At 42.8% G+C, this 26,635-nt stretch overlaps 1 protein-coding gene across 3 annotated transcripts; it reads right to left on the bottom strand.

Annotated features, from left to right (window-relative positions):
- On the bottom strand, positions 1-26,635 carry LOC118423444 (myosin-16-like). Of its 3 annotated transcripts, none has more exons than XM_035831600.1 (43): positions 26,560-26,635; positions 26,127-26,184; positions 24,660-24,836; positions 23,996-24,139; positions 23,164-23,320; positions 22,466-22,493; positions 21,984-22,092; positions 21,377-21,469; positions 20,940-21,003; positions 20,063-20,164; positions 19,123-19,359; positions 18,450-18,621; positions 17,729-17,825; positions 17,183-17,353; positions 16,714-17,029; positions 16,289-16,350; positions 15,569-15,774; positions 15,210-15,345; positions 14,826-14,950; positions 14,234-14,381; positions 13,372-13,479; positions 12,978-13,154; positions 12,501-12,659; positions 12,213-12,299; positions 11,523-11,668; positions 10,963-11,053; positions 10,339-10,395; positions 9,335-9,460; positions 8,753-8,959; positions 8,133-8,339; positions 7,241-7,471; positions 6,516-6,638; positions 5,884-6,115; positions 5,215-5,366; positions 4,617-4,705; positions 4,076-4,277; positions 3,543-3,680; positions 2,910-3,092; positions 2,423-2,593; positions 1,950-2,054; positions 1,357-1,452; positions 574-982; positions 1-169 (listed from the first exon to the last, which is right to left on the bottom strand). In XM_035831600.1, the coding sequence occupies exons 2-42, from the start codon at positions 26,151-26,153 to the stop codon at positions 575-577; spliced, it is 6,066 nt and encodes a 2,021-aa protein (XP_035687493.1). In that variant the 5' UTR covers positions 26,154-26,184; positions 26,560-26,635; the 3' UTR covers positions 1-169; position 574. The 3 variants fall into 3 exon arrangements, with proteins under 3 accessions (XP_035687493.1, XP_035687494.1, XP_035687495.1); XM_035831601.1 differs by lacking the exon at positions 20,063-20,164 and adding an exon at positions 20,235-20,336; XM_035831602.1 differs by lacking the exons at positions 24,660-24,836; positions 26,127-26,184; positions 26,560-26,635 and adding an exon at positions 24,481-24,486.

Consider the following 26,635-nt stretch of genomic DNA (forward strand, 5'->3'; position numbering starts at 1 on the left):
TGAACATCATCGTTCATTTTATTGCTGTTACAACGTTCAAACTACTGTAAAAGCATCATTTACGAATACGCAAGCAAGCATTTCATGCGCGGAGAAGGTAAAGAGGAGTCCAGTGTCAATCAGTCCATGTTTCGGAGAGTTTTCGTCGGTGACCAGCAGACTGTAACGGCTGAATACAGAAAACAAAGATACATGGAAAGTGAATGACAGTTTCACAACATTGGCTTCAATAATATATCTGTATACAATTTAGACAAACGTGGATGTTAATATCCATGTCTACCTAATACCCCAACCACAAGGAAAGACCAAGGGACCCGGTAGGTCAGTAGATATACTAGTAAACATTTGTAGCCGACCTTTATATTATACATTTCGTTCAACAAAACTGCCCGACCGGGCCCCTGTCCTGATTTAAAATGTGAACTGAAACTTGACGGAGGAACTATAGTACACCCCTCCCCGCCAGTGACACATACGAAGACTGATCTGATGAGGTCATAGGTCGAGGGTCAAAGTTCGTGCATCTAATTTTTGTTTTGAGTGGCGAACAAAACATCCCCATTTCCTCACCTTAGTCCTCATCGCTGGAGGTGACAACCCGGCGGGTGGTGCGGGTGACGGTGCGCCTCACCACGGTGGTGCCACCAGCTCCCTCATCCCCGTACACTTGGCGGGAGGTGTGGGTGGAGCTGGAGCTTCCGCCACCGATGGACAGATGTGCCCCACCGCCACTGGTGTAATGTGCCCCACCGCCGCCGCCGCTGGTGTAATGGGCGGAGTGGCCGCCGCTGAAGTGGGCAGAGGGTGCGGCGGAACGCACGCCGGAGCCAACATGACGCCTGGTGACCACGTGGGTCTCGGTGGTGCGGGAGCGCATCTTGTTCAGCGAGGCCTCCGCCATCTCCATCCGCTCCACCGCGTCCTCCAGCTCGTGCTGGGCGTGCCGGTACTTGGACAGGCTCTGGCCCGCACTGCTCTCCTGCAGAAACAGAGATGGGGCGCTTAGAATCTTCCTGGCACTTCCTTGGTCATTTAAACCTAACCTAATGAAGGCCGCAATGATTTGTTTGTCTACTAGAATGAAAGCACTTTTGGAAGTAGTGTTTGTTCAAACACAAACAAATACGCATGCAAATACAACACACACAAACATATTCATATACATGCACATTCACAACACGCACAAGGCACGCACACACAGACACGTACACAACACACACACAACACACAAGTACAAACGTCTATCTACCATTACAAGTGAACAGTTTCAACTTCCAATTCTTCAAACAATTTCCCCAAATTCAACAACATGCCGTGAGGATCACATTACTTTTGTACACATCGCTTACTTACCGCCTCCTCCACCTGGCGTTTGTACATCTTGATCTTGCTCTGAAGCTTCTCGATCAAGTCCTGAAGGCGGATCTGGTTCTTCTTGTTCTCATCATCCTAAAATGTAGAAGTATCCAGGATTCAATCAGTGTTTCTTCATGGCATCAATGTTTAATTAGTTCAATTAGCGTTTTACCAGGCAATCAGTACGTCAGTCAGTCTTTACTTAAGCAGGTCAAAACCAGAAAAGATATGTTCATATAACTAACATACCTATGTCCCATATCTCAGTGCTTGATGTCAACATACATGTATAGTACATGATCATAACTCATAGATCTAGTTATGAGAATTAGCAGACCGAAGTTGAGCACTGATGGGACTAAATTGCTTAACGTTTGGAATAGTTTGTGAGAATAACATCTTGTTTATCCTAAATTGTTTGATGCCTACGTCACAGTCGTGCATTGGTGATTGGCGTATTCACGGAGATCCTAATAAAACAAACAACCAAACAAACAACCAAGAATAACGGAGTTCCTTTGGAGATTCCTTGTGAGTGTCCGTACCTGTGGGGTTGACTATGGGACTGACCTAGCCTGACCTGTACGTACCTGTGCAGCGAACTCCTTCAAGGAGCGGTCGTTCTTCCGCAGAGCCTTGACGTCGTCCTGGTGCTGCTTCTGGATGATTGACAGCTGCATCTCAAGTTCACGGATCTGCCAGGGAAATACAAAGTATGACCATCAAACATCATAAAGAGAAACTTATTACAAATTTAACAGAGAAATGACAAAATATTTTCTCCTTTCTCACTAAGTAGTTCTGATGTCTTACGCAGATGGTGGTGAATGTTACTTTTGATAATGATGAAGATGATGTTGTTGATTTTGATGCTGCTGATGCTGATGGTAATGAAGATAATGATGTAATGATGATGATGACGACGACGATGATGATGAAGATGATGATGAAGAGGATGAGACTGCCGATGCTGATGATGACGACGACGACGATGATGATGATGATGACGATGATGATGGCGTTGACGACGATGATGATGATTGAACGGCAACATGTTTCTTACCCTTTCCTCCACCTTTGCCAAGGCACGTTTGCCGCCCTTCAGGGCGGACTGCTCAGCCTCCTCAAGCTGTTGCTGGAGATCCTTGAAGGTCATCTCAAGGTTGTGCTTGACCTTCAGCATGTGTTGGTTCTGATCTTGTTCTGTGCGAAGTTCTTCGGCCATGCGCCCAGCCTGTAGATGACGACAGTACATTACAATAAATGGGACACTTTTCACGGTTGACACCTGCAGGACTGGAATAAGAGTCGCATTTGTGGCTCCGTGCATGAGGTTACTTATAATGATACCATTCCGTCAAACTTCTGCGCGTAACAAAAATAAGACTTTTCGAGAAGAGTTGACACAGTAGGAGGGTTTGGTGGGAAATGCTTAAGGTTGCATGAATAGTCCTGGGAGTAAATTCAAGTTATGTGGATCACAGTTCATTTCAAACAATCAATTTGGATATGGTTGTTCAGCTAAATGTTATGAGAAGTGAATGACATACGTCGCTGACAGCCCTCTTGGACTTCTCTTCAGTCACGCGGAGTTCGTTGATGTATTCTTCAAGCTCAGCCCTGAGCGTGTCCAGATCACCCTCGAGTTTGCGCCTCTGGGTGACCAGTCCCGAGGTCTGGGTGGTCAGTTCGCTCACGCGGTCATGGGACTCGGACAGGCTGGCGTCTGCAAGCTGGTTTGAAATACATGTGATATAAATTCATTCATTCATCTATGGGTTGACTCAATCTTTGTGGGTAATGATCAATAACTACGTACTGTGTGTGTACATAATTTTCAGCTGTAGAGACGAGTCTCACCTCTTTTTTTTTTATTTTTCACGGCAAAATCATTTCAAGCCCACACAAAATGACATGTCAATGCCGGCGCCACTATTAGCAGGATCTATTAGAACGTTTCTTTTGCCAAGTTTTGGTTTCAACCAGACATTCATTTATTTGCTCCGCAGATACATGCAAGCCGACAAATAGTAAGAGATTGTGTCACAAAATTTTCAGTATGTTTGAGAACTATTCTTTGCAAAATTCTAACTTCTACCAGACTATCGTCCATTTTCGTCACAGCTTCATGCTGCGGCATGTCCAGTTTCGCTAACAAAAGGAAAGAGATCTGCTTGTGTCACCTTTCTGGCCCGGTCGGCATCCTCCAGCAGCCTGCGGACCTCCTCTATCTCCGACTGGATGGTGCTGCAGTACCGGTCCTTCAAGCCCACCTGGTCACGCATGTCCGACCGCATGCGCGAAGTTTCGTCCAGAGTCATCTGTAAAGGTCACGGAATATAACTCAATACCTGGAGAGGTGTTAGTGCGTTATCGTCAGTTTTAAAACAAAGAAGGGCGAGGTCACATAGACCGCCGTATGATTTGATGATTTTCAAGAAGACTTTGACAGAACCAACCGGCGAACCGACCTCACGAATGTGACCGCTAGTAACCCATTACTACCTAACGAGCTAAGGGCACGGTCAAATGCGTCATGAAATCGTCGTACGGTTTTGATGACGTAGGATTTACAAGCAGGTTGTTACGACCGACAGGGATCTTAAGACACCCTAGCCCTTTTGTGTAGTAATACGGCTGAATTTTTCAAAACAGATGCATGTCCAAAACATTCCCAAAGTTAGCAATCGTACGGCGTATGTAACTGTGCCCTTACCTGAAGCTCCTGCAGCTGTGTGTGCAGTTTCGCCAGCAGCTTTTTGGCGTCGTTGTTGGCCCTGGTGGCGCCCTCCAGGTTGATCTCGAGCTCACCCAGCTGGCCGCTCAGCACGTTGTTCTGACGCAGAGCCTCGGCCCGTCCCCTCGACTCCACATCGACTTGCTCGTTCATTTGCTCGATTGTGCGATGGTGCATTTTTCTGCACAGAATAAAGTGAGGTTCCGTCACTTTACTGTATTGGTTGCATGCAGCATGTCCGATTAAGGAGATATTGCATTCTTGAAGTAATACTCTTTCAATTCGGGTCTTGTACAATATAAGTCTTAAAATACTTCATTAACAGAACGTTGCGATTTTGGACAACGGTTTTGATGCTAAATCTGTAACCTACGGTAGAAAAAAAACACAGTTATTTTCTTTTAACTATAGACGTTTGCCATCAACGAGGAAAGCTCAGCAACAGTTTTCATATTTTTTTCTGAATCTTCACCATGTCCATCATCGTTCTAAATATACAAGAAACTAAATTGGAACTAACATGGTTGACTCGAACTCCTCCTCCTTCTCGGAAAGGCGCCGGTCGATGTCAGACTTCAGCTGAGTCAGCTCCAGTTGGATCCTCACAACCTATGACAGGTTAACCAATCATCAAGACCTCTTAATCTAAACAATTGTTATTGTCAACTACAAAGATCATGAAAGGCAGCACAACAAAAATTGTTGTTTTTTTCGCGGAATTTTTCGGCGAATCAATTGCAAAACAGGGCGTCACAGGACCAACAAACTACTGGCTACTTTTTGCGTCAGAAGGCAGCTGAATTCTCTGCGACACATCCAAGCTGTCCCAGGGATATTTTCCGTGTGCTAGTGTGGTGTTTAGCCATAGCCGATGTTGTTGAGTTGACGTTAATTGGAAATTCAACATGGTCAATACTGAAGGGCGGTGGCAATATTGGTTGTTGTTCATGTATTGGATTTATTGGAATAGCATTTGGACTCTTCGTATGAGGTAAATACGTCTCTCCATCTTTATCTCTACTTTGTCCCCCCCAACGACCAGGAGGTAAGGGATTAGGTAGGTAGTTAGGTAGGTAAATACTCCTTATGGTCGTTAGATGGCGAACATGGTGGCATACCTTTCCTTGCTCGATCTCGAGAGCGCCCTCTGCCTCGTCCAGTGCGCTCCGCAGGTCCTCCAGCTCCACCTCCAGGCGGCGCTTGGCTTTCTCCGTCTCGGACACCGCTCTGCCGCTGCCCGACAGCTGGTCCTGCAGGTCCGAGCAATCCTCTGAAGGTAGAAAAGAGCTTTATTTTGAAATGCTTGCCTAAAGGATAGTTAGAGCATGGAACACTATGTTGAAACCGTACGTAGACATGTGAAGAAGAGACTAGTCCAATAAGAGTCTCTAGTTAATGGAGTACAAACTATACTTTTTGGGGTTTTGCTTCTCTGTAAAAGGCTAGGAGTAAAGGAGGAAGTGTCTCTTTTCTTCTGCATTGAGTGAGGTTTCTGACCTTAACAAGTACGTAGTTGTAGACCACTTATGAATAGAAAATATAAATGAAAAGTAACGTTTGCTTAAGTATAGATAGGCTAGCGGAATAGTTGTAATATGAAGAAAAAATGGTTACATTACGAATCATTTATCATTTCAATGTTTGGATCTACTGGTCTTCCTAAGAAATGAAACACAAAGACTAAAAGGACTATATATATATATATATATATATATATATATATATATATATATATGAAAACGTTTTGTAAGGTTAATGAAATGAATTGCGAGAAGTGGTTCACGTACGGTGAAGAACCCTCGACTCCTTCCTCTGGATCTCAATAGCCTCGCTGATCTCCTCGATCATGGACCTGAGCTTGAGCATCTCTGCCTGGTGCGTGCGGCTCTCCACCTGGGACCTCTCCAGGGTGATGGACAGCTCTTCACTCTTCGTCTTCCACTCTATGATCTGTCTGTCCACCAAGGTCTGCTTCTTCTCCAGCTGAGAGGCAAGGGTGTGGGCCTTCTCCACCTCAACCTGGCGATAGACAAGACACATGCTGGTGTAAATACAGGTATGTTTCATTCCATCTATCACCATGGTGAAGGGAGCTCGATACTAGTGTAGGAAATACCATTACAAGTTACACACCATGACAATATCAACAATATAGGTCCATGTCATATACAGTGAGAACATTGTTACGTGGTAGGCAGACCCATCACTTATTAGAGTCCCGCTAAAAGCAGTGAGTTGTCTGCTTACATTCTTCTACAAGGGGAGATATTTGTCAACTATGGCCTCAATATACATGAAGTCCAGCAGCGGCGTACGTCAGCTTTGCTTTACACTGTATTTGGACGATGTAAGCATCCAACCGATCGAGATGCATGCACTTCTTTGCCTTACAGAGTAAGAGGTATCATAGATGACGTACATGGAAGTCCTCCACTTCTGCTGCCAGCCTCATGCGAGTCTTGTCCAGACTCAGGCATCTCGCGTTCGCCGCGTCCAGAGCCTCCTCAGCCTCCGCCAACCGGAGAGCCATCTTCCGCTTGATCTGGGAAAATACGTCAGACGTATGTCATTCTTGAGCAGGTAGAACGTATCTATTTGTCTTAGTGAAAAGTGATCCCCCATAAAATCATTTGTACGGCATATACATCTTTGTCGTCTTCCACAACGAAAAACCATCAAGAACATTGTCCTCTATGGCTTGCTGACTGAATGTTAATTCCGTGTCAAGGCTGAACAATTGGTACACAGTTGGCAAGTCTGGTTTAACATAAGGTTCCATAGAAGAAATCGGTATATTACTAGTGTACGCTAGAGGCAGATATCTTCTTCAATTATCTTCATATTCCTAATGCAATTGGATAAACTATGCGTTATAGTTCCACCTGTCCTTACATTTACAAGTGTCTAAAGAAGAGAGAAGAAGCTGGACATGTACGTACATGTACTAGCATACATTATTAGATGTAGATGTAGTGAGATACCGCATCATACTGTAATCAATCCCTGCTTTCTCACTATGACCTGTACTTAGCTTAACCTGTAAGAGCATTAACGGCTTCAGTCAAGAGATTCCATGCCATTATGACAAAATAAATTTGAACATAGGAGAGTGTGTGTGTGTGGTACAAAGATCTTGTTACTCACCTCCTCGGACTCCTCCATCTTGCCGGAAACCTCGCTCTCGTACTTGTTCTTCCACATGAGCACCTCGGCGTTGAGCTTGGAGAGTTCCCTCTGCATGCCCGCGCGGCTCTCCTGCTCCTCCTCGATGGCCTCCTGGAAGCGGAGCAGCTCGGCCTGCACCGAGCGCAGCTGAGCCATCGTGTTGTTCTTAGCCTTGATCTCCTCGTCCAGGGAGCGCTTAGCCTCCTCAACCTGCAGGGAAATGTTAGCTGATGGTTATTCCATGACTTTTGTTCACAATGGTTTAACTGCTCGGGCGCACAGCTAGTAGTGCCTAACATACCCTGTTAGGCTTAGGTCACATTTAAAAAAAAGGGGCCCGGTCGGGCAGCTTTTGGGAGCGAAACGAGTGATATAACCGACATCAAAATGCACAAAATCTCAAAATAAGATTTAAGGGTATAGTTTGTGTATTTTTCTAGGTATATGATTTGATTTTTCGTTTCTTAAAACATCCCGACCGGTCCCCGGTTTGGAAATGTGACCTAGGCCTTACAATGGCAAAGACAAGAACAATAGAACTGGAATTGAGACTTTAGCTTTACAATGTATCCGTTTATAGTGTGCCTAATCTAACCACTCCCTTGAATTCGTACGCACATTTGCATTCACACACGACAGTTGGACCTCACAACTTCTCAATATGTTGTCTGTCTGTCTATTCAATGTTTTGCTGTCCGAGTATGCCTTTTATGCCTGCTGGTAGGGCCAAATTAATATTCACCCAAGCCAACCTTCCAGTCACTTTAATCCTATATTCCGCTTCGCAACCTGTCACCTTACATTATTCAAACAACCGACACGCACCAAGACAAACAAACAAAATTAGGTAACAAATTAAAATAATATTAACCTGAGATTTGAGGATGGACTCGTTTCGCCTGAGAGCGTTGACGGTGGACTCCGACTCCTCCAGGCGGCGGGTCAGCTCGGCGTTCTCGGCCGTCAGACGAGTCTTGAAGGACTGCAGCTCCGAGATGATGTGAGTGTGCTCCTCGATCTTCACCGTCACGCTGATGAAGGTCGACTCCAGATGTTTGTTGGCCTTTTCCAACTGAAGCTGTAAAATGAGTAGTCGATCGTCAATGTGGTATTGGTCAACACGTGTGGACCTAATGTTTCTAAAACATGTATTTATTGGATATGGGAGAATTCTTCTTCACAACCAGTAGATACTAACTTGACTTACGTTTCGGAAGCATTTATGCATTGTATCTATAAATTCGTACATGAATCTAAAACATAATAATCTGTACCCGATTCACTATACGTACTTGACTTTGTTGAGGTCTCTTATATAGATTAAGCGGTCGACCCTTGGGATTCTTCGTCTCTCAGTATATGAACGACAACAGCATATGGAATACATTATCAAGATGCCAGCGCCTACCATGGCCGAACCCATCGTCGGAGGCCAATGATATAATTACTATATTCACGCGTTTCAATTGTTAAAAGTTCCCAAACAAGTACCTTCTGCTTAGACAACGCCTCGAACGTTATGTTCAGGTCTTCCGCCTCCCTCCTCAGGGAGTCCCTGTCCTTTTCTGCCTTGTTCTTGCCCTTCTGGAGATCGTCTAACTGGTCGGACATCTCCGCCAGCACGTCTGAGTGCTTCTTCCGCAGCAGAGACACCTCAGCGTCCTGAGTCGCGAGGGTCTCCTCCAGGTCTCGCCGTATCTAATGAACGCAAAATAACAGGGTCGATGATGTACATATTCTACGATAAAACTGGGACGAAATGTTCGAGAACGGTGGTATAAGGTATCCGTTATTGGGAATATAGCAAGATGTTGGACAAGTTGACATGTATATGCTATTCGTAATATAGCAAGGAGTTTGTCAGGCATCTTCTGAAACCTCCACTTCCACTCATCGCCGTAATTCATGGAAAGTATGACCTCGTCATGCGTTATAAATCAGGTCTCATAAGAAGTTGTTATGGACCAATCAAGATAATGAACGGTTTCATGCGTCATTGATTATGTCATGGTATTTCCCATATTCGTATACATGTATTAGGCTGAAGAGGAGATGATATCAGCTGATATTCACCTTAAGGAGGTCCTGTTCACGCCGCTTGTTCTTGTCGGCCTCGTTTTGGGACAACCCGGATGTTTCTTCCAGTTTGCCCTCAACGTCGTCCAGCTCACGTTGTAGATCGGCGCGAGCTCGCTCAGCCTACGAAATATAACGGGGAAGTAATGAAATAGTACTATTTGCCACAAAACAACTATTTCATAAAGCATGCAATGTCATTGGTATTGTTGCTCTTATTTCAACCATAAGCGGGCTGCAGAAAAGACAGCAATATCTAGTTAGTTCATTTACTGTATGGGAACATAGCTGTTTACAATAGCACATATGATATGACGTTTTTCTTTTTTGTGTATTAAAAATGAGGGTTTTGTTTGCGTCGCCAGAAGATCAAGCATCATTAGTGAAATCCATCAAGATGAAATCAAAACGTTACTGTGTATAATCTACGCCATACTATAACCAATCCTAGAACCCTTCACCCTACATTACCAAAAATGATTTTTTCTGTGTATCTTGTTTTTCTTCCTCACAGAAAATTTATCTTCCAGGAAGAAAATTATTCTGTCCCCAAGAAATCTAAGAAAAACGTGCTTGTCCATGGGGCAAGCAAATTTTTGCTTGAATTTTTTTAGACATTTTTGAGATTAATATTCTTACACCAAGAATACTTTTCTTACATCAAGAGCAAAAATTCTTGTATTTCTTAAGAGTTTTAAAAAGATAAGCATTTCTAGATTTTTTTTCTTGCAACATGGGTACCAACTGTGACCGGGTCAGCCATGTAATGACCAAGGTACTAAGCCTCTCCTGACACTGGCCACGAGCCACACCTTCAGCACGTATAGTAGGGGTTATATCTACAGCCCTGACTTACACAGCTTGTGTATAATTCTTAAAAATGTAAAGACGTTTACTACTACTCTGTACACATTCAAAGTAGCCTGACTAAAATCGCGCCCCTAGCGGCCGGCCCTACGCCGGCGAGAGCTTGTGTAAACACAGGCTAACATTCAAAGTACCTTGACACGTGCTGATCTCTCCACCTCCATGTCATCCTCCAGTTCGCTGATTATTCTCTGTTGGGAGAAAGTGGGCTCAATTAATCATCAGTTAAAATCCCTACTTCATATGAAAACGCCAATCGTACTAGAAGGCATACCTTTCAGTAAAACATTATGGTCTCTTTCATTTATATAACGTTATTGATTCTTGTGATAGTAAGTGGTTAACCGCACCACACCGTCTCAAATCAAATCAAATCTAATTTTGGGCTTATACTACAACTTTGTTTTAGATTAGTCATCACGTTTTATAATTGACAGCCCACATATATGATCAGAAAAGACGTCGGAAAAGGTGCACTCTCGTTGCACTTGCGTCAAGCTTGCGTCACTGCGGAGTTCCTTCACTGCGTAACTGTTTTGTTATTTACTCTGATTTTTTTTATAATTTAGATCTTGCGTAATACGTAAAAGTATGACTTAGAAGGCGACAAAATACACAAAAATTAGGAAAAATCGTTCTCTATCTCTGAAATTCGTTGAGTATCTTTCGAACCCCGCAGTGACGTAAGCTTGACGCAAGTGCAGTGAGACTCCTCCTTAAGGCCGAGCATTGGTGTACGATGTCACAGTGCTGTTTACCTGCATCTCCTTAAACTTCTTGGTCAGCACAGATGCCTGGCCGGATTCATCCTCAGTAGCAGAGTGAGCTGCATTCAATTCAAATTCCTTCCTGTTGGAAAAAAGTACAACAGCAGGTTAATAAGTTATTACTACATAGCATTCTTAATGCACAAAAGTATTCCGGCCTTCCCTTAAGAAAATAAATTGGAGACGAATTATTCTTGACTGGACGAAAAATAACAAAAAACTTTGTGAACTCGCTTACTTGCTTTGAAAGGGGATAAGAAAAACGTGAACGATAGAGTTACTAGTAATCGTACCATAGCTTTATATGCTTTTAAACTATTATTCTATAAACGATAGACTTGGCAACTGCAGAAATTTATATGCTTTACTATTTTGCCCCCCTTCTTCGCTTTCAACACTACAGTAAATAATATTTCAACTGTACACTTTGCTGCAATGTAATAGTATAGCTAATACATTACGCCCATGTTGGCAAGAGTATGCGAATGAAGATCTTCCATTCATTATACATGTGTACTCCAATGCTACGAAATACGGAGATTGGTGCCTACTTTTTGAATTTCTCCTCCAGCTCCATCTTGAGGTTCTCCGTCTCCTGAATATCATCCAGGACCCTCTGCAGGTCGTTGGTCACGCGCAGTTTGACCTTCTCCACCTCCATGACGATGCGTCTCTCGTGCGCAAGGTCGTCCTCCAGCTGCGAGACACAGGAAAGGTATCAGTTGGAAATAAACATAAAAGAAAATAGCGGTACAATCTGGTTACTGTTGCCTTTTCAACCCCGTATATAAGTGCGAACGTCATTGCACTTGTGTCATTTAGTCTCTAGACACTGAAGAAGCTGTACAGAGAAACCAGTTTGGACGACAGGCCGAATATTTATAAGTTCAAAACTTGAACTATGCGGTTCCAGATGTCTTACTGAGGGACGACTGCAGTGTGTATGATGTCGGTAGCTTGAGGAATAATCCGCTCTACTACATATTCCCTTTTCTATCCGGCATGTTCGTGATTAGTAACGTCTCGAAACATTTTGGTGACCTCAATGATTCTTCTTCATTATTGGTGTATCACTAATGGGTAAATACACAATGTACTTATTCATCTATGGCACAATTTTATGTCTTAGTAGAGCGAAAGAGCGAGAAACGGCAATGGAAGTACACACTTTAACAAACACAACTATAAACGCAATCAAGAATCTTCACTAAAAGGGTAAAATAAGTCAAAAGAATCCCTACGTCATCCAGAGTCTGCTCCAGCCGGATCTTAAGCTTGGACAGCTGCGAGGCTTTCTCCTCTTCAGCGGCAAGGTCGTCAAGTGTTTGCTGCGGAGGACAAACGTGGGAATAAATCATGATTCATGATGCTTACAACAAACTGTAGTCAGACATGTTTGTAAATTAAATAATATTTCACCTTTCACTGATATCTATCTGCTACATACATTTGCTGCATACATTCATGACACATACATATCTTATGGCGCAGTTCCTGAAGATATGCAGATAGTTTGTTCCCTAACTTACTGCGTTCAGCTCTTCCAGCCTCTTCTTCTCCTTCAGCAGATGAGCGATCTTGTCCTGGTTGTTGGCGACCACGTCCTCCTTCTCTCTCAGGGACTCCTCCTCGCCCTGCTTGCTCTTCTCGTGCTCGGAGAGTTTCTGTTCCAGGTCCTCGATCTTTTTCTGTTCAGTAGAGGAAGAAACGTATTGTGATTTATCATTTTACCAGCTCCTTTTTTTCAACTTCCGTTTTCACAAGAGGCTATGACAGCCGAGCGACCATTGATTTGAAACATCGAATGTCATAAAGAGGTTTCTTTGTGCGATAATTTGTCAAGTTACAATAATATTTCGATTCTGAAATCCAGTATTAGTCACTGGACAGTCACCCAGTGATTGCCCTCTGAAGGGGGCCTATAGATTATGTTACCCCGATGGAGATAGCTGAGCAGACGTGGTAATGTAATCGGTTATAAGAATATCTAGGCTCGGAAAAGATACCTTCATTTTGTCGACTTCCGCCTGCGCCCTGTCCCTGCCGATCTGGAGGGTCTTGCTGCTCTCGCTGATGTCCTCCCAGTGCTCTTCCAGCTCCTTGTGCTCGCTCTGGAGTTCGTTAAACTCCTTACCGAGGATGCGAACCCGCTCCTCCGCCGCTTCACGGACTACAGAGCCTTCCTGTTAGGACGATGATAAAAGAATAATTCTTCAATAATTCCAATACTAGTATTAGAAAGCAATGTGCTGGACTATCGCAATTACAAGCTGACTAGGAGTCAAAATACCATGACTATAACTATACTGAGGCTTGTTATCTGACATATGATATTGTACAATACAATACAATGGTATACCATACTGTAATATAATATACAGGAATATAAAGCTATATTACCGAAGAAAGCAGGTTTTGGATATCTTCCTTTTCGGCAAGAATATCGTTGATCTGCTTCTCGAGGACATCCCTCTGCTTTCGTTTGGTCTCCAGAGCTTTGGATGCTTCCTGTTGAAAAATGGTATAAACAGTTAGTTATTCTCGATTGTACTTGTTCAATGGTTGCTCCAGACAAAGAGTTTTATACATACGCACTCCTTATTTCGGTATACAATGTAGAATCCATGGCTATCACGTGTGAAACGATGGGTATGAATTTACAGCAAGGAAAAAATTCGCAGGAATTATCAAATGTAACAAAGTAAATAAAAGTTCCATTCTAGAATCATGACCAAAAAAAAACTTATTTGGAAACCAATGAGGCAAGAGGACGTGATCAGAGAGGCTTAATTTTTTCCAACAAAAATTCCATGTGCATCAATGTCGTCACCTCCACATCCCCCGATGTAGAACCACACCATACAAAAACAGCTTCATCCCCTACACCTCCAGGCTCTGGAACAACCTTCCAAAACATGTCACCGACTCTAACACTCTCTCACAGTTCAAAGCCCGTTGCAGAACCCACCTCTGGTCATGATTTTAATATCAAACTCATAGTATGCTAGTATGCTAAGTATGCTATTCCTATGTGGTATAGATCAATTTCTTCCATATCTGTAGTTGCATGACATTTTATAGTTATTAATTATTTCATTGCATTATATTGTATTTTTGTTATGAATTCCTTGTATGTTCTTCCGCATTTGTGTAGGTTCTGCCGCTACCAGCCGAAAGCTGCCTAGGCAGACCATTGTAGTGACTTGTCTCATCGTCAATAAAGTCAAAGTCATTATAGCACCATTGAGGTAACAGTCCACACCTCCAGTTCCTTGGTCTTGACCTCCAGCATCTCCTCAGCCTTAGCGCCGGTGAGCTGCGGCTTGATGGCTCCGTACATCTTGTACCAGCCGTCATGGCGCAGCTTGAAGAACGACCGGATGTTGCGCTGGATGATGTCACAGGCTTGTCTGGAAAGAGGATCTATGTATGTTATCATCATCAACAACAAAAACATTACTCCGATTATCATCCCCATTACCATCATCCCAGTCATCATTCATTCCATCATCTTCTTCCTCATCACCATCACCATCATCACCAAACTGCATCGCCTTCATTACCAACATTATCAACACCATCAACATCACCATCACCATTCCCACCATCATCACCATCACCCCCACCATCACCATTCCCACCATCATCACCATACGGCATCGCCTTCATTACCACCATAATCAATACCATCACCATCATCTCCATCAGCATTCCCATCATCACCATCCTCCCATGTCATCATCGGCATTCTCCATGACGTAAGATCAAATCAGCAATAGTGCTATATTAGTAAGAAAATATAGTTATGAACATGCTAGGAAAGGGACATATTCATACTAGGTAGTGCCACGTACCTTCCTGCATATAGCTTCTCGAAGATTTGCCTCTGCTTCCTGCCGCGGATAACAGACTGTATCCCGGTGATAGTGGCGTTGATTTTATCCTCACGCAGCTCCTCAAGCTTGGCCAGAGTTCCAGCCTAGAGGAGGATATGAAATATTTAGTCCAGCACCTGTATCTATTAATTGCAACTAGATACAACCAATAGAAACAGAAATTCTTGGTGGAAATTATGTAAAGTACTAGTATCTCAAGGCTCCCAATTGTTATAAATCAGCAAAGCACGCGCAACTTATCAGTAATCAGTGTCTTTTAGAAAAAATAAAGACACATAGTACCTACATATCGCTTCAATTGTATGAGCACCGTAGAGTCAAAATAAACAACTTTTAAGATACCTTGAAGAACACTTTGGTGAGACCAATGCCATATGAGGCTTTCGGGAGCCCCGTGGCTTCAAGAAGCAGCCTGGAGGCCTCTTTTCCCTCAATGAAGGTGCCATCCGCAAAGACAGACGCTGCCAGGATTCGGTATCTGTAGAAATGATCAGGGAATTAAAAAAAAGGTTCTTATACCTTAGACACCTGTTTTCATCGCCTTGCATGAACGATTTTTTTTAAACACTAATCGAAAGGGCCCCCATGTAAATTCAAAAATTACTTTATCTGATGTACTTATCAACTATTATCACATAGTTGATGCACCTAGAAATAGATAAGCCCAAGTTGTAACTCAATGAAAAATAACCCCGATTTACCTCTCCACCAAATCGGAGAAGATCTGCTTGTTGGGGAAGCCCTTCTGGCAGATACGGATGCCCTCCAGCACACCGTTACACGTCAGCTGGTTGTAGACCAGAGGCCCGTCGATGATGCCGCCGGTTTTGACCTCGTTGGGGATGATGCAGCGCACAAAGTGCGGGTAGGTCTCGTGCAAGGTGTGCATCAGGTGATCCAGTTGTTCCTAGCATGTAAAACATCGAGTAAAGCTCTAATGTAAATTATAATGACAATGACAATGACAATGAAATTGGAGCTAAATGCCCCGTTGGAGCTAAATGCAGTCAGTTTGATAACAAAAGGTAGTAAACGAAAAATGATACATATGCTATAGTTTACATGCTCCTTACATGTGTAGACGAACTTACACTTAGATTTTCCAGTATATCGTGGTCAGATGATGACATAAGATATTTGAACATATCTTCCTTCGTTATAATACAATATTCACTATACATGTTCTCACCAGCAGACCATTGCTTGCAGCCTTTTCTCTACACAGCTGTCGAGATCACATTTTTGTCATCTTTAATTTATCACAGGATTTTCAAGTAGACTGTTCCAGGGCCAACCGCTCTCATACTCTAGAACAATGGATGATACATACATCCACAATTTGCAATCATAAAGCTAGCGTACGACGTACGTAGTATGTACATTTGGACCAATATGTATCACTGTGAAAGGCTGTTGCCTACCCTGTGCACAGCAGACACGGTCATGAAGGAGCCTCCCTTCTTCTTCTTGCCGCCCTTTTGCTCTGCAAATAGAAACACTCGTAAACGCAACGTATGAGAATATTTATCAACCTTTATGAATTCTCTACATGCCGGGACCGATTGTATGAAAGCGTAATACTATCGTATTGCATATTTCGACCATGATGGCCCTCTGCAACAATATGTTAAGGCGTTTCATTATATAAAATTCAGTAATACATGTGCCTAGGTGATTAAGTAAAGGTAGACTTAAGTATTTTGAATGGTAAGAAGTGGTAGTGTGAATATCTAGTGATACATGTGTGTAGGTTAATATCAGTGTAAAAAGCTTACCATGTTCTATATTTTATGGATTACATGTATACATGTGAATAAAGGCGTAGGGTAAAAAGATGGCCCCTTACCAGCCTGCTCCTCTGCGGTGAGATAGTCAGACCAGATGTGGCTCAGCAGCGCGTTCTTGGACGCCTTGAAGACCTTGACGGCCGTCTCGTTGACGGGGTCCTTGTTCTTCTCCAGCCAGGCTGTGACGTTGTACCCGACAGGCCCTGCGTAGTGACCCAGCTCGAAGTGGGCCTCGTACTTCTTCTTGCTTGGCTTCGGCTTGCCGTATTTGGGGTTCTTGCCCAGATGTTGGCCGTTCATTTTGTCCAGATACGTCTTGTCAGAGGCCTTGGGCATGACGCACTCTTCCTCGAGCATGGACAGGATGCCCATTTTCTGGAGGAATTACAAAACATATACCATTATTTGCGGCGATTAGTATGTACCTGAGCACGAAGCTTCTGTGGTAATCTTCATTAAATGATGATCGCTAGAAGATTAGGACAAGCTCCTGTCTTCTAGAGCAAGTCTAACATTGAGATCACAAACCTTCTCGATAAGATCCAAACAAGCCTGCAAGTCCATGCCGAAGTCCACGAACTCCCACTCAATCTGTTCCTGCTTGTACTCCTCCTGTTCTTGTACGAACATGTGGTGGTTGAAGAACTGCTGCAGCTTTTCGTTGGTATAGTTGATACACAGCTGCTCGAAGCTGTTTAACTGTGGATAAAAGATCCAAACACGATTATTGTAATTCACCCGGAAGTGTAGTCATGAGCTCGATCGTAATGAAGAGTCCATCGAGAGTTTTCTCAAGTGTCAAATCAGCCCTCCTTTACATTCTAGATCATAGTTCTAAGATTTGCAAGTTATCCGAACCGATGACCCTAAGCCACCTTAACCTTAGCCTACCTAAAGGTATATCGCACAATATTGCATATACAGGAGCAAAGAGTAAATGTCACAGTTTACATCCCATAATGATAAAGAAACATACACCATGCAGCACATTTTGTGATTTAAAAGTCACCTAAATTACCGTGATAGACAGTGAACAGTAACTTCGAGACTACATTTCTAGCTAGTTTGCTTCACCTCGAAGATCTCGAAGCCGGCGATGTCCAACACACCGATGAAGTACGCCCGCTCTTTGTCCGTCTCCAGGGTCTGGTTACACTTCTGGACAATGAACCTGAAAAAGTGACAATTTTAACCAATATTCAGCAGATCGTTTTTGACACAGAATGACAATAATAGTCATTTCAAAATGTCCCCAAGCTTTTCATTTGCATCATCGAGTCCTTGTTCGTTGCAAAGTATTAACATCTGTTAAAATCAGGTATAGAATTGCTGGAGAGCAATAAAACGAATGGATGTTAATCACTCTGTGTATGCATGTCTGTGTATGCGTGTGTCCATGTGTGTATATAAGTCATGTACGTGCGTGTACGTGTAATTTATGTCCACGCGCGCGCGCCCGCGCGTGTCTGTGTTTCTGAGTGCGTGCGAGTGTCTGTGTATGTGAGTGTGTGTTTGTGTATGTATGTATGTGTGTGTGTGTGTATGTATGTGTGTGTGAATGTGTTTGTGTGTGTGTGTGTCCGTCCGTCCGTCCGTCCGTTCGTCCGTCCGTCCGTGTGTAAACAAAAGTATACTTGTCAAGCCTGCCTTGCCTGAAGACACTGATCTACCCGACGACTCCAGCGTACGTTTGGAGAAAGCTGACTCAACTAAAGACCCAATCGTAGATAAACTTGTAGAGCTAGGGCTTACATGCCTAAATACTCATATGCAGACTTGGAGAAGGCCTACTCACCTAAAGACCCTATCGTACACGGACTTGGACAGTGCTCCCACTGCGTTCATGCACTGGTCTGCAGTCTGACCTTTGGTGACGAACTCCGCCCCGACTTTCACACGCGGTTTGCAGATGGCGTTACCGAACTCGTCAGCGTCGATGCCAAACAGACGACCGACCTTCTGCATCTCTGTGAGAGATGTAAAATATATTCGTAAGAGTTCGCACCTTAACAAATATAAACCCAAAACGTTGTAACAAATACAAACCCCGTCTAAGAAGTAAAAGTGTACTAAAAATCTACTAATAATCAACTAGAGCCTAGTTTTTGATACATCATTGTACAGTATATTATAGTATAGTATAGTATAGTATAGTATAGTATAGTATAGTATAGTATAGTATAGTATAGTATGGTATAGTATAGTATAGTAAAGTATAGGGCTGAACGAAGCTGATTTGCTAACAGGTACCATGCTTCTTCAATCAGACTCTTGTTAGCCTTTGTCATATTCCTGCAACGTTTGACTTATAATTTCAAGTACTTCTTCATCCATGAAATTTTCTTATGCAAGCATTCATTTTGAAACTTATCTAAATTAGATCTCTGTAGATCACATCTTTGCTGAAGGTATCTCAGATAAAGGTAGAACCTACGGCCATTTTTGCCCAGAAAAGATCTGTTCCCTACCCTCAATGCTCTCCAGTTCTCCCTGCTCGCCCCTCTGTGCGAACCTGCTGTTGCCGAACCACAGGATGGCGGCGCACATCTTGTAGATGTTCTCCTTCTCGTCGGCGGCGAAGTTCAGGATGTCGAAGGCCTCGTCCGTGGCGCGGAACTCCTCCCCGTCGTCCAGGCCCGCCACGTCGTACACTCCCTCCTTCACGAAGCGGTAGAACGACGGGTCTTTCTTCAGCAGCAGACGGTCTGTTTAGAGGTTACATGAAAACATTATTGTTTATTATAACATAGCTATATCTTCTTTTTTTTTAATTTCAGACTGATGACAAATATTCGACGTTATATATTGTATGGTATACAGGCTTTTCATTTGATGTCATCTGCGCCATTTTGGAGTACAGCGTACTTCGTTACCCACACGAAGATGCTACTGCTAAATTCAATTACCCGCCAATATGGTCGTCGGAGGATTCAAATTATGATTAGTATGGCGTCAATGAAAAGCCTGTATATCACAATTGGCTCGTTTGGTTATAACATAAGTAAAAGAGAGTTATCGTATGCTTTTTTTGTTATCAGTTATCCATTACGTTTCAAGCTCCTCATTCACCGATTTTAACATCAAGCTAAGTTAATCAAAATGCTTATTTATGTCGAACTCGTGCGTTTCAGTCGTCATGCGTCATGTTCAAATTAGTCACTAAGTCGTACATTAATCAGTTGACTTCGTCATGCGTCAAATTTGAATTGAACAGTTAGCGTAGTCGTCAATCGACAGGTTTACTTCGTCATTCGTTAGATTTGACATCAAGTTAGAACTTCCCATGAGTCAACTCATTTCATACGTCATACGTTACGTATCTCATCATGCGTCACTTCCAAATAAGGAGAAGAGTCACTCGGCACACAGGAGCAGGCATGGCATCAGCCGACGTCTCGGTTCTCTTACCTACAGTGCCGGGGATACCGTTCGACATGAGCTGAAAGAAAATATGGTAGCCTCGCTCCATTCCGGGAAGTTGTGCGATCACGCGAGATTTCTCGAGAAGATCTGAAACAATACGTCATGTCACGTCATGTTAACTGGTCCTTCGTCATTGGTCCAAGCTGACACCACTTACCAGTAGTTCCTGGAACACCATTCGACGACAGCTGGAAAAAGATGTGGTAACCGCGCTCCATTCCCGGAAGCTGCTTAATCACGCGCGACTTTTCCAGTAAGTCTGAAACCAACAGTTTTGTTGACCCAGAATACAACAATACGCCGCATATTCCGTGCTCATGCTTCGTCTCAACAATTCAATGGTTACAGTTATGTAAACCTTCTATCGTTAGTAGATTTAAAGAAAGAAAAGAAAAATATAGTATTACATAATTTTTTTTCTACTAACGATAGAATATATATATATTCATTTATTGATATAAATTATCGTTAACTGATACGTTATGTTTTATTAATCAAAGTGAAGTCACGGCATGGAATAATCGGCTGTAGTTTCTGAATGATCAAACCAGCGCCAAATTTTCTCATGACTTGAAGCGGTGCGCAGTTTAGAGCAACGTGGCGATACAAGTGAAGCTTCGCTTAAAGCGCGGATGCTGCAATTCACATCAATACTTACTAGATATCTGGCATTGTTAAACATAGAGATACTAGTGTGTAGAATGCTGCAGTAAAAAATCTTACAAATACTACTCAGCATCTATCGGTGTAGCACAAGACGTGGCATTATCAAAGCATCTTATTTTTTCCTTTGTTTTTATCATCTAAATCATAACTTTCTCATTGTAATCTGTTACATGAGCCAGTACTAAAAGTTACTCACAAGTCTCGATGTCGCCTCCGGCCAGGATACCCTTTTGGTCGAAATGGATTCGGATGAATTTTCCCTGAAATGCGATAAAACATATACGATGTCAGACAGAAAACACAAGACTGGACTTGCAATTAGAAAAAGGATGGTATATACAGAGTTCAGCATGCATTGTGTTTACCCCAAATGACACAACATGTTATAGAAGTCCGATGAGACCCATAGGGAAAATAGCAGGAGTGTTAATCCTTTCAGCCACTGTAGCTAGGTAGGTTTCTAACTCTTGATCGATTAAGCAAATATGCTGGTAAGCATATTCATGGAACTTAGAACATAGTTCATTATCAAATTTACTGATAACTGCTCTGTAATCTACTTCAACATAGCTAAGGCTGTTTAAAAATAGCCGTAGCGTCTTTTTGTACCAAAATTTCCCAATTATGACTTACGAAACGGGAGGAGTTGTTGTTCCTGACGGTCTTGGCGTTACCAAAGGCCTCCAGAACGGGGTTAGTCTGCACGATCTGGTCCTCCAGGGTGACCTAACATAAACAGGTAGATAGATTTATCTTGAAGTTACAAGAGTACGTTTACGCATATAATTTGACTCTTTCACTTATAATAAGGGCCTGAATGCTCTGAATATCACTTATACATTGCTTTAAGAAATCAATTGATGAATTTCTTACAAAGGCACATGAAAACCAAACTCCGCAGATCAATCTCTTCCAATTTGTTACTTACTCAATTGATACCTGTACGTAGACTAGACGTTCCAAACCTATAGATCAATTTTAACTTACGTTCTACTCGATAAGGTTTGTCTTTAGGCTTTTTCTGTTCTTTCATTTGAAATATACGTTAACCATTTGAGTCGATTATGTGTATTCTATGAGAAGTGTCGGCACCCAATATCAGCTAAGCTGCCTGGGTTTGCCATGTATTACTTTGTCTGCAATCTCAATAAGTGAAATCAGATTGAATTAGATTAATATAACAGCTACAGTATCTATAAAGATACCATTTATAGAATGATATCGATGTTTCGCGCCGAACCTTCTTGGCCGAAGGGTCAGCTTCCCCGGCAGTCTGGCTGGCACCGACAGTCGCGAAGTAGGCGATGACCTTCTTGGTGTTCTCAGTCTTCCCGGCACCGGACTCACCACTGCAAGATTAATAAAGAAATCATCACATTATGGTGAATTATCATCATTATCGGCATCAGTCCCGTAGCCGTAGGGGCAGCACAACAATTGCCACGCTGAATCAACAGACAGTTATTTCTCTGGGGCATGGTGAATGATGTAAATCACCCTATGGCTGATACGAGACAGAGGTTCGCCAGGCCTCCGTCCGGGTGATTTGCAGTGAATCACCAACTCCAGCCAGAACGGTTTGCACTATCGCACGTACACCGGGGCATGCCCCTACTCTTTTTAGAAAGGCCTGGTTGGAAATAAAGAAATAGAATAAACCACTCGTAATGACAAAAACGTTAAAATACGGTTCAAAATAAAAGTTTAAATTAGTATACTCACGTGATCAACATGGACTGGCACACCCTCTCTGTGAATCAAAAAGAAATATGCATTGTATTTTACTGAGCTGGATAAATCTCAGATAAGTTTACAATTTAATTATCCTACAAAGTCACTACTGGGTTCTGTTTCTGTATTGCCTGGTGTAGTGACTGGTTTGCCATAAAAGAGATGGCCGTCTAAGTCTAAGAGCAATGTTATACACGGAGTGTCGTGGTCTGCGTGGCCCAAGACTGTTTTGTGAAGGACTCCACAACAACTGGAGCAGGCACCCACTTTGGTTGCCTGTGTGGCCCATAGAAATTAGAAAATGAGATGTGAATTGGAAGATCTAGAGGTGAAAAGGAGTTCAAAGTTGGGTCACATTTTCGGCTGGCTTTATCATCTCCATTAAGAATAGAGATATAGTGTATGTGTGAGTGTCTGTCTATAGCGCTGTCTGTTTGCCTTTCTGTTTGTGTTTCTTGATTTTGCAGTCAGTATAACTCAAGAACCTCTGGATCGATTACGATGATATTTGGTGTGTAGGTAAGTGTTGGGAAGACAAATATGAAGGTCAATTTTGGGCTCCCTGGTATGTGACCTTGGTACTGCAGCAGAAATTCTGTTTTCTGTATCATTTGACCTGGATATGCTATTATGGTCTTGATTTAGTTTGTGGCAGCTTGTGACGTAAGGAATTTGTTTTGTTTACGTACCGCCCCTCATGTTCATGTAAGCGCCGTCGGCCACGGAGAAGAGATGAGGCGGGACCTCCTGCTTCCTCTTGCCGCGGTAGATCTTCACCACGTTCTCTCCGTAGATGGGCAGGCGCATGAACGGGTTGATCACCACGCAGAACAGCCCGGAGTAGGTCTGCACGGGAAACAACGTTACAATGTTACTTACAAGTTCTGTAACGTGTTGCATGTTACAAGTTCTGTAACATGTTACAAGTTCTGTAACATGTTGCATGTGACAAGTTCTGTAACATGTTACATATTACAAGTTTACTACAGTCGACGTACGATCGCTTATGGATGTCAGGGGCGAGTGGCTGTAGACCGGCGTGCTTGACATTTCTGTCTCATGCGTCGCACAACGTAACGTGCGAGCCTCTAAGTCTAAGGCTTATTCTGAGTATAAGAGTGGTTTATGGCGATTTGAGCTTCCCGAGTTGGCATGCGATGATGTCCTTGCCGACGATGATGTCCATGTCGACGACGTACAAGATATGCAGAGAACTTGTCTTTTGTTGCGAGTTTTCATGTCGACTCGTTTGCTGTTTGCTTTCTGATTATTTTGTCTGATTATTGTTGCGTAGCTGCCGTTTTCTGAACATCTTTTTCAGTCGGAAAACAAGAGGAAAACAAATTCAAAACTACGAGTAGCGAATACGCCGAAGATGCGTAAGCCCGTCGATGGAAGATGCTGATGATGCAAATGTCCAGTTATAGTAAGCAATGATATGGGGCACTTGCTAATTTTGGATAATATGTTTATGAACGAGTGTGTTCCTCTAAAAAAATATGTTCTATCATCGGTACGTACGTAGATCAGGGTGTTGACGTAGCGCGTGCGCAGATTGTTGATGACGGACGCCTCGTTCAGGAACGTCATGTTCACCATGTCCTCCGCGCATGCGAACTTGGGAGGGTTCATGTCCTGGATCTGGCTGGCCTTTACGGTGATGGTCTGCAGAAACAGAAACATTCTATGATTCAACATCAAACTTGACAGTCTTCGTCCATAGACTGAACAACATAGGAAGGTATCAAGTGATAATGACGTCATATGTTCACTGACATGAATTCGGATCACTGTATCTTTTCAAAGGACAAAATGTCGTTCGGCTTTTGTGATTTTTGACTAAGTAGTGAACAAAATATCACTCACTCACTCACTCACTCACTCACTCGCTCGCTCACTCACTCACTCACTCACTCACTCACTCACTCACTCACTCACTCACTCACTCACTCACTCACTCACTCACTCACTCACTCACTCACTCACTCACTCACTCACTCATTTACATTGCCGGTCCAAAAGATAAATGATTTGCACTTTAAAATCAATGGAGTAAAATCGTATCATACAAAGAGAAGAGCCACCGACATTTACGGTGCAAAGGATAAATAATTTGCACTTTAACATCAATTCAGTGAAAACGTATCACACAAGGAAAGGCACCAAAGAGAAGAGTTTGACTGACATTGCCGGTCCTGGTGGTGACCGTGACCTGGTCACCCTTCTTGGCCTTGATCTCGGCCTCGATAAAGACTTCCTGGGCATCGGGAACCCAGCAGTTCTTCTTGGCGTCGTAAGGAGCCGACCGCAGCTTCTTCATGTCCGCGGGGTCTCCGTAAAGGAAACGCTCCGAGGGCTGCTCCTGTGAGCGAAGTGTTGTATATGAGTATATCCAAAATACACGCTTACTTTCTAACTATTCCTAACAATGAGAAATGAACCCTACTTTTAAAATCAAAGAACCCACTCATTATAAAAGAAGCGGGTAAATTCGTCTTCCACTGCCTAAAAAGAAGAAGTCAAACAACAACAAAACCAGTATAATGTTCACTTCAGTAGCACAGCATAGTCATAGAATGTAGTTCCTAGCACCTTTGTATTTTCCTTATTTTACATGTTGTTTGTACCTGTAATTAGCCCTCGGGCAAGAATTTGCAATAAACATATTCAATTATTTGTCTGTTTGTTTGTTTATTTTTGTTTGTTTGTTACAGCGTTTGATCTAGTAATATAAGGTTTGGAATCGTACCTAATGCATTGTTCACATTTTTCATCAAATCATTTCATTTAGGTCTATTTCTTTTTTTTTTAAATCTTTCAAGCTTGATTGATAACCACATGCCTATCGAGTAACAAGACGTCAAGAATCAAAAGACATTAAAAAGAAGAAAGTCGGTCTATATACTTCCTTCTTTGTCAGAATTGATCATTATATTTAATTATTCTAAGAAGCTGCAATGCCTATCACGATTCTGTTGTACATATCATGAGGTCTTTGACATCACTATCAAAGTTAACAAGTAAGGCATTAATTCATTCATGTTATGTCAAGAACTGCAAGTTTCCAAGTTTCTAACATCCAGTAGGTCAAAACATCTCAACCGACGCAAATGCCCAAATTTGAAAGCTGCTCCGGTGTCAAAATGAGCACACTGTTCCTTAGGGAAATCCTTAAGAATGTAACTCTATATCTAACCGGCGGGGCGGATATCTCTCTAAAATCGCTGCTTCGCCCTTATTAGGAAACGAGGCTATACAAGAATGCATGGCAGCCTTGGGAGACGAAAGACTACCTTGGGAGACGAAAAGACGGGCGCTAATGTCGTTTTAAAAAGATGGGGGCACAGCAGGGATACACACATCGTAAAGAACAAGTAAAACGGGCCAGGCGTAAAGCCTTTTCTATGTCTAAAAGTACAATGTGGTTTGTGTTTTGATAGCCTAGGGGACTTGGCTTCTCTCGACAAGGTTGTCAGGTTGCGTATAACGTGCGTATGGAAAATGTGGCAAACAGACTTAGAGTTAGACATTTCATACTCGACGCCTGAATAGATCTGCGTCAAACAAAGGTCAACCCACTTTCCATTTTTATTACCCCGAACCCAACCCGACTGTAATACGTGGCTTGCCCCGTACGAGAGGAACGTCTTACCATCATCGAGGGTCCGTAGGCTGGCATCTTGACTTGGCGGAGGCTTCACACAGACTGACTGTGGTACGGACAAACAACGCGTCTTAGTTCCGACAAAACTTCATAGATAACAATTGCAATATGGTAAGGCTGGGAACATCGACAGAACCCTGCTTTTTCGATGAATATGAAGCATTTGCTACGTGTAGTTTACGGCAAATTATTTCCATTGACCCTGTGTAATTAAATCAAGTTTCATACGTATACATTTGATGGAAAAAAGTATACAGATTTATCTTTTAAAAGTTTGTACACAAAACTACAGTTTCATTATTCCTCACGGATTCACCACGCTTTTAGCAAGGACTGTTTCAGTATAGTAAGAAAGAACAAACTATGCGTGATGTATTTATCAGAAAGTCGAACGTCAAAAACCAGCACACTTAGTACTCACCAGAAGAAGAGGACAGGCTGTGTGTGGAGTGGGGCGTTTCTGTTCGTTTTATATTCTAGAATGTAGCCAACCCCTG

This window comes from Branchiostoma floridae, chromosome 9 (assembly GCF_000003815.2).
Source record: "Branchiostoma floridae strain S238N-H82 chromosome 9, Bfl_VNyyK, whole genome shotgun sequence".
Classification (NCBI taxonomy): domain Eukaryota; kingdom Metazoa; phylum Chordata; class Leptocardii; order Amphioxiformes; family Branchiostomatidae; genus Branchiostoma; species Branchiostoma floridae.

Excerpts from the sequence above, each read along its gene's own strand:
- LOC118423444 (XM_035831600.1), bottom strand. The coding sequence starts at position 26,153 with ATGCCAGCCTACGGACCCTCGATGATG. Across the intron at positions 11,669-12,212 it reads TGGAGCAGACTCTGGATGAC|CTGGAGGACGACCTTGCGCA; the intron begins GTAGGGATTCTT and ends TGTGTCTCGCAG. Across the intron at positions 2,594-2,909 it reads CCAAGAGGGCTGTCAGCGAC|GCTGGGCGCATGGCCGAAGA; the intron begins GTATGTCATTCA and ends CGTCATCTACAG.